This window comes from Astyanax mexicanus, chromosome 14 (assembly GCF_023375975.1).
Source record: "Astyanax mexicanus isolate ESR-SI-001 chromosome 14, AstMex3_surface, whole genome shotgun sequence".
NCBI lineage: Eukaryota > Metazoa > Chordata > Actinopteri > Characiformes > Acestrorhamphidae > Astyanax > Astyanax mexicanus.
This window is the reverse complement of record NC_064421.1, coordinates 14810752-14819251: the sequence shown is the minus strand read 5'-3', so window position 1 is coordinate 14819251 and position 8500 is coordinate 14810752. Positions and strand designations below refer to the sequence as shown.

Here is an 8500-nt window from a genome sequence, read left to right as displayed (position 1 = left end):
TGTTCACCTATTGTTCCGACTAGTGCTGAACACACAGCTCTGCTCACACTCACACACACTATTTACATCTGACCAGCTCACACTAACACTGCTCCAAAACTACACAACACCTCAAATAAATACACTTAAAAACAATAAAAGACAATAGAATTAATATGCTGATAAAAAGAAGTCATTACTAATGAGAGACTGCTGCAGGTGGTTTAAAATCCCCAATAATAATAATAATAATAATAATAATAATAATAATAATAATAATAATAATAATAATAATAATAATAATAATAATAGTTGTTTAAAAGCGCACACGTGAGCACACATGAATCTAACAAAATCAAAAATGAAATATTTATTACAGCATTTTGTGACTGAACACCTTTTAAACATTACGTCACAGTCCTCATACAAGTATTTAATGTATTTTTGACAAAGCTTAAGGGAGACAGCATTTTTTTATCATCTAGTGAGGAACACGTGCTGAAAAAGGAAGGAATTCATGGACATACAATATCAATGCCACAGCAGATCTGAAACTAGCAAAAACATTCTTTTTCAATTGAGGTAAACACATAGAATATCTAACATGAAACAATTAATAGACTGAACTCTGTACGAAGTTTGTTACAATATTCTCTTAGCTTTTCTCCAAGCTTTGAGTTCATAATTTAAGTTCTTTTTTTTTCTCTTCTTCTTTTTTTTTTTTGTTTAAGTTTTAGGTTTTTTGGTGCATCAACCGTCAATAGCTTCTCTAAGTGCCAAAGAATCCACCATTGTGTCTGTGCTGTCCATATGGTGCGTATGTTGATCCAGAGGCTTGGAAACTAGTGTAGGATGTTGCTTTTCCATGGATATGCTTCCTTCAATAGGCTCTTGCTCTGAGAGTCCATGATACAAAAAAACAAAAAATAAAATAATAATAATAATAAAATAAAAAATGTATAAAACCAACACAATCCAGTGCTTGGGCAATTCAAACTAAGAACTTTACCTACAGGGAAACATTCATTCATGAGCCAAAAAAAAAAAAAATAGAAGAGGGGTGTGAAATGAAGGTTGAACTGAATGGTACAGAGAGAGCAGGCTTCACTCAGCAGCCTCTCTGGCCGAGTGCTACTTCTGGTCCTTACCGGGATGGACAGGTCCGCTGCCCGCTCTAGTGTTAGTGTTTGGGCCGAGACTTTTGAGATGTTTGTTGTTGTATTTTTCTTTCTTTTTTTTTATTGCTGCGACGAGACCATCTCTCCCTCAGGGAACAGCACACACAGTGTGAAAAGCAGGGGGTGGTTGGGGTGGGGTTTGGGGGGTAATTCTAGGACTAGCTCAGGAAAACAGAAATTGAGTGATCAACAAAAATGCACAAGTTTTAACTTAGTGTCTATACCTTTATACTACAGTAGTTATAACTCTTGGAGTCTCTTTTGTTTTTGTCTTTTTTTTATCTTCCATAATGATTTATTTAAAAAGGTTCAAACGAGAGTTTGTGTGACTATGTTCCGGCTGTTATTGTGTTGCGTGAGTGTGTATGTGTATACAGTGTGTGTGTGCGTGTGTGTGTGTGTTTATTTGAGTTTGCACTTTCAGTTAGGTTCAGTTGAAACATCTTCCGTTGATCTTTAACAAAAGCCCAAGACTTTACAAAGTGTTCTTGTCAGCTTGGTCCTCTGTCGATGAAAGTAACAAAATTGACAAGATAAAAAATTATCACAGCTCATCTGGAATTCCATTTTTAGAGTCTAATTCTGGTCAAAATTGTTCGTTTTTCCTCTTTTCTTAAAAATAGTCCCAAAATCGCTTTAGTTGGGGTGGGGTCTGGGGGGTCGAACTTGTTTTTCTTGTTCTTGTTTTCATCAGGTTCCCTTACACTATTGAGCGTGGATGTCCAGGCCTTGTCCACCAGTGCTGTGGTCAATGGGGGTCAGAATAGGGGAGCTCTGTGCAGACATGGTCATTCCTGGGTGATGGGGAGGTCCTCCGTGCATCAGAATGGCGGGGTGGGTCGGCGGGGGGCCGGGAAGGTAGGGGTGCAGAGGGGGTCCGTGCCGTAGCTGGGACAGGTGCGACATCTGAGGAGGAGGAGGTGGTGGAGGATGATGTGGAGGAGGGTATGGTAGCGGTGCCATGCTCATGCCCATAGGACCACTCTGAGGTACGAACTCCCCTGGCATGCCCTGCAGACCTGGAACACCACGCACACACAGACAGGAAAAGAGAGAGAGGGAGAAAAGAGCGTCAGCAATCCTGCTTACACTGTTCTAACACACACAGGTTTAAAGGTTAAAGACGCAGTCCCTAAGACTGTTTTGTTTAATTTATGGTATTAGTCTCCTAATGGCACAACCATCCCTGCGATGTCTAATGTATTCATTCTAAAAACAGGGGGTCTGGTAGGTGTGTTGGATGTAATTTCAGAATTTCACACAGCAATTTATTTATATTAACCTGCATTAAAAGTGCACCTGCACATGCTCTGTTAAACATTCTCTCTAGAGAAGTCACTAAATCCCCCAAACCTTTGGACTGTCACTTTAATATAACAAGGATCCTAATAATTTTGGACCCCACACGATCCAAGCCTCTATATTATATATATATATATATATATATCTATGTTATATATTGCTTAGATTTCACTAAAAGCAGTTGGTATTTTTAATTGGTCTAAAAAAAAAAATCAATACAATTGACATTAATAATAAATCTCATATTGCCCCAGAAATCAAAACAACACAGTGGCCTTATTCTCTACCCCCAAATCCACACTGACTGTTGAAATGCATATCCGATTAAATAAGACACCCGGAGCAAACCCCTATCAGTGAGTCTGCTCATGTAGCACGTTCATGAAAAATTACACTGTTGCATTTCAGTGGCGAGTGGGATACGGTCAGCCTGATACATTCCTGGTCAGTTCTCATGCCGTAAAGTGATCTGCACAATCCATCCACTGACATTGCAAGCTGGCAGGATGTGAAAAAACGAGCTAAAGTAATACTTCAGCACGCAGAGACGTCAATTCCCCCGAAGAGTGAGAGGGAGAGAGAGAGAGACTCTCATGGGGCTAGACTGCTGTGAACATATTTGAATTAAATCCCTGTAAGAAGTTATTAAATAATGCAGGGTTCGGTTAACTATCATAACACACCAAGCTAAGAATAGTACACAGTAAAATTAAATGCTTTTCTCAACGGGGGGCTTTTTAAAGAAAGCAGAATAGGCTGCTGTCAAACCAGAGGATGTGGTGTGGGCAGTGGAAAACCACAGCCAGAGCCCAAAGACAGAGAAAGAAGAAGTAAAGGCACCCAAACAGAAGGAGAGTGTTCAGTCTTTTATGACGTTAAAATAGACCTAAACCCACGGTGTGTTTATGTGCACAGTTGCGCTGCGTGCTAAAACTCGGAGGACAATAACGATCGTAAGTCGGGTTTGGCAGGTATGGGTGTGGACCAGGTTTAGACCCCGGCCAGGAACAGGCTCGAGAAGCTGCAGGGCCGGACAGTGGAGGCCTGGACTTCACTGCTTTGTAATGTGAACCCCTGGGGGATTAGCAACGACCAGTTAAGGAGGGGGGAAGAGGGGGTCGCCCCAAGGTCACCAGGCATGCTCACTCTCCGCATTCCTCTACCTTGGTACACTGCAATTAAGAAATTACACAGGAGGGCCCGGCAGGGGAAAAAAGAGCAGCAAAGGGTGAGATTAATGGCCGATCTCGCCGCCTGAAAGCCGTGCCATTTTCTAATACTCGCTTTCCAGAGCCTTCGACTTCAGCATTTAATTCAAATGCACATGTTTGTTAAAGCGGCCTTTTAAAAGCACACTCATAAAAAAGTAAATCAATCCAGCCCAGAGACGTCAGGAGGAGTGCACTCACCTCCGTGTAACCTAGAGCGGCTTCTGTTAAAAGGCCCAGCAGATGTTTTTGACACTGTAAGCTGGTAATCTCAAGTCTTGTAAGCTGCAGTCATTCTGTTAAGTAGATCTGCGGGCCCCCTTTATTAACAGGAGTGGTAAAACCATCTGAAGACAATAATGCCGCCTCGACCGGCCTACTCTCTTTCTCTCCGCCTGCTCCAGCAGAGCAGTCTGCTCAATGGCTGATGATAATTAACTACCAAATATACCATATTGTGTGGCTGTGTAATCAAATCAAGAGAGGGTAATATTCCTCTGTATTAAGCTATTAATGTAATTGGTCATGAAGCATAAAATATGTTATGTAATTAAATAGTCTAGAAATTATATAGCCTATATTAAGAATTATCCAAGCTGAGCAAATGTTGTCTCTATGTGGCTGTTTTAGGGAACATTGCTCTCTGTGTTTTTGACTCCATTAGCACTGGTGTCAGGGTGGGGGTGTGGGCTTTGTCAGGAGAAATGCCATGGTGACCCTCGCGAAAATCCGCTGCCTATTTACATATAAAGGGTTCTTTTAATCAAGGTAAGTGTTATTATATTGTGCCTCATTGAGCAGAGGAGTTTAGGTGTTAAATAAAATTTCCTCTGCCCTGGCGCCTTTGGGATGCGATATGTCTTGATTTCTCAAATGTCAGAGCCACAGTGCTGGCAGGAGGTGTAATGGGCGTCTTAATCAGGCGGCGGCCATTTAGCCTCCGAGAGGAAAAGAAAGAGAGCGTGAGAGAGGGAGGAAAGAGAGAGAAATCTAGCCTTTTATGTGCAGGCATTCCTTAATGTCTCCATCCCTTTGAATTCATCTCGGCGTCTCTCCTGTCTCTGTGTCTTGTGTCAAGACTCTGTGCGCCCCCCTCCTCTGTAAAAAATAATCAAAACACGCGGGTTCCCCCCCACTGAAGGATCGGCCGTGTCACCCCCGGCCCGTATATCTCGCCCAGGGACTGTAATGTACTGCAGCGGCCCCGTCTTTGCATATAAGATAATTTGGGCATCAATCCTTCCCCAGACAGATTTATGTCACTCCGAGGACAGTTTCACTTCTCCTTCTTTATCGCTTCACTGGAGCCTGCTTAATTTCTCCCCGTCAGCCCCTGCCCCTGGAGATGTTATTTTTTCCCTAAATGTCCAACATTTGCATTGGCTGCCGGAGATGGGGAGAGTGATGCCGCTGTTGTGATAAATAAATTTGTGGCCAGGACTTTTCTCCCCCCCCCCCTTTTTTTTTTTTCTTCTTCTTCTGGCGCCACAAGTCCCCTCCTCTGGGGACATCAGGGTGGGTATCACAGCGTGACCCCTTTGGGATACTTCCTTTTCTCCATTTAGACCTATAAAGGGTGACTATGCACACACTATGCATGTGCACACTATGCATGTGCAGGGAGGTTATAGGGGTTGTGTGTGGAGCACGTTTGACATTATTTAGGGTCTGTTTTGTAGGGATTTTAACAGTGGAATAAAAAAGAGAGCACACAGAATGAAAGGCTGAGAAAGAGAGCTGATTGTACTTACTTCCCCCTTTTCATTGAGTTTTGTTTTACAAGGTGGGGGGGGGTTACATGTAGTGCCATTGCCCATCCATGCCCATATTCATCCCCATTCCACTCATAGGCCCTGGAAAAAGGAGAGAAACACCACGAAAAGATATGAGTCACAGATAGTAAGAATAGAGCCCGACACTAAAAAAGGGACAAGGGGACAGGTACAGTAAGAAAAGAAGCAAATAGAAATGGCACAAGAAAAGCAAGCTGGTGTATTCATCCCACGAGATGCACCTGTTGACTGAAATTTGTCCTTGTGTTGTGCTTGAGATTAATAATGAATGAGCTGAGGCAGGCAGCAAGCATGTAGAGGCTGTAACGGCATGCTAGGAGAGCGCAGGGGTCAAGGGACTAAACCGGAACTTGCGATAGCAATCAGTACAGTGGTTAGTAAGTGGGCATCAGGTGGTCAGGTGGATATAGGCTTACCAGCTGGCCGGATTCCCATGTGCTGCTGGCCATCCAGCACAAAACTGCCCATGGGCTGGCCCTCTGGACTGTACGCTGCTCCCTGGCTCACTGAAGGATCAAGAAGAAAACCTGATTGTAGTCAAAACGTGGACATAAGGGGGAAGAAGAAAAGACATACCAGACAATCAGCAAATAGCCCAGTTCCAGCCCAAACATACTGCAAGACATTGTGCTACATTCATGAGTCAAAGACCCAGCATGCAAACACAGTGAGCCACACTAGTGCACGCACACTCACTCACACACACACACACATACTTGAGCGTTTATTAGCACAACAGAGCTGACATGATCATTGTTGATCATAGAAATAAGACTGAAATAAGACGGGGAATTCACCCAAATAGTGACTGATTTGGGTGCACTCTGCTGTTCTGCTGTTGTTGACTTTTAGCAAATATTGTTGTACCTCGCTAAAAGGATTGGCCATGCATCGGGGGGATTGGCTGTGTACAGGAGGTACCCTCTGAAGTGAGCAACAAACAGTGTATGTCAGGACTAAAGTGTATTATCTCCAGTAATCTATAAGCCCAGAAGATTAAGGGAAGCTGTTAGTCATGCTGTCTTTGGGAAGTTTGCTGATTGTGACAGTTTCTAAGCATGCTTTCAAATATTCACACCATACACTCTCCCAGCCACCATGGCCGCAGCAGTTTCAGCACCTTCTTCATCTCATTATAATAACTGCTTCGCTTCATTTATGCAGTCTCCATCCCGATTTGTGGACTTCCACCAAATACCACAGCCATAAAATCACCACAGACCTTTCTACCTGTAGGGCTAATTAATTGCTGATCATTTTTACTGAGGGTTCTGCAGTGGCCACATAAATTCTTGCAGGACTTTGTGGATTACGAAGTGGCATTTTTATGATTTCATTGCGAGGTGCTTTTTGTCAGTTGGGCCTTCACGAGATATGGCAAATCAATGTGTAATCAATTTACAATGTGTAGTCTTTTTCGCTCGTTTACAAGAATAGTAAATCTGCTCATACTTCCCTCTCAGAGCCAGAAATCAGAATTAAATCAATAGACGCAAAACCCTTTGGATGCTTTGCGTCATATTCAGAAAATGAATGAATTAGCAAGGATTACAAGTAGCATATGAAGAAGAGATAGTTAAAATGCTCCTAGCATTCCTGAAAGTCCTCTTGTGGCCAATTAGCATTTCACAGAGAATGTGCGCTAATGTACCTCTAACAAGCTAGATTGGGAAACATCTAATTAGAGACAATCAGCTAACATGCTTGGTCATATTGGAACATGTCCCATAGAGAACACAGCAGAGCGGAGGATGGGAACGGGAGGAGGATCCCGCCCTGTAATGGCAGACAGTGTGTGAATGTTTATCTGCCAGAGACCTGACTGGAATAGAGAGCGGCGGGACAGAAAGAGGCAATGGCTTTACCTGCTCGATTTGACTGGTCAATCATGGGCTGTACTATTCTTCTTCTGGCATTAATGAACCTGGGAAAGAGAAGAGGAGAAAGAGACGAAAAGACACTTTAAATCACCTTGCCATTAAAGGAGACAAATATTCATTACAGACCACAATAAAGGCAAAGCCATTTGCATGACTTTATGGCCGCATTAGCGGCTAGCTCCTTGAAAAGCAATCAAAATGGAGAAACAACAACAAAAGAGCGATCGCTTGGGAGCCGGCTTGGGAGCCCGACGATGTATCCTTTTTAATGTCCTTATGATGTATTCCTTTAGCTTAATAAAGCTTCTGATTACTCTCGGTAACTATGGCTACTCCACAGACATTCCCCAAGCATCACATGTAGTTGTGGTGAGGCCACTATGCAACTGACATTCTGGGAGTTTTAGGACTGCATCTTCACACTGCGCCCCCCCAGTTCTCCTGAAACTTCCCAGCCCCTTTCTCCCTCCCTCCTGCCCTCTCTCCCTCCCTCATGCACATAAACATTATTCTTGGTGGGTTATCACTCATTAGAAATTCAGAATAAGTTAAAAGTTTGTGAGGGGCAGGACACAAATGGTTCTTTTCAGCCTTTTACTCCCCCTCGCTCTGCTCCCCTCTCTGGCTGCATTGTAGGGGGCTCTGCTCCCCTTCCAGCTGTCTTTAAACGAGGACCAGGCATTGCCACTCGGTGCTTTCACAAGGTATTGTTATGTCAGCAAGCCCATCAATTAGGCTGTCTGAAGTTTTATCACCACCGCAGCGGCAAATAAGTGCAGTTCCACAAAGCCTCCCTGGCCCTGCTCTCTCCTGCCGCTTTGGACTGTAAAGCCCAAGAGGTCATCGGGAGGTTAGTGCCAGCCAGGGGAACCCTTTCTTCCAGTCAGAATGGGACGCCCAGGGCCGTGTCAAAGGCAAGCTGGCCTGGCCATTCGACTCTCAAAGAGACTCCCCTCCTCTAACCTACTTCAACTGCACAGAGGAGTTAATGCTACAGGTACCAACATGTGTTTGATATTAGAGGGAGGGTTCAAATCATGGTGGGGCTGGGCTATCCTGAATGAAGGGAGGGGGACCCGTCCTAATCCACCAAGGGCAATGCTACAGGACTGGTCATTAGATGCAGGGAGAACTGGAATCAATTTGGGTTCCTAATCCCT

At 43.8% G+C, this 8500-nt stretch overlaps 1 protein-coding gene across 12 annotated transcripts in view; it reads right to left on the bottom strand.

Moving 5' to 3' along the window:
• Positions 1-324: 324 nt before the first annotated feature.
• The window catches only part of meis2a (Meis homeobox 2a), an 82536-nt gene continuing 74360 nt past the window's right edge, over positions 325-8500 (bottom strand). For 6 of the 12 annotated variants that reach the window (XM_007257385.4, XM_022673080.2, XM_022673081.2 and 3 more), the window contains 3 exons: positions 7326-7384; positions 5877-5987; positions 325-2176 (listed from right to left, as the gene is read on the bottom strand). In XM_007257385.4, coding sequence (XP_007257447.3) covers positions 1863-2176; positions 5877-5987; positions 7326-7384 — 484 coding nt within the window. In that variant the 3' untranslated portion in view covers positions 325-1862. Of the gene's footprint in view, positions 2177-5452; positions 5521-5876; positions 5988-7325; positions 7385-8500 lie in introns of those variants that run through there. The other 6 variants (XM_007257387.4, XM_022673082.2, XM_015607889.3 and 3 more) reach the window with 3 other exon arrangements.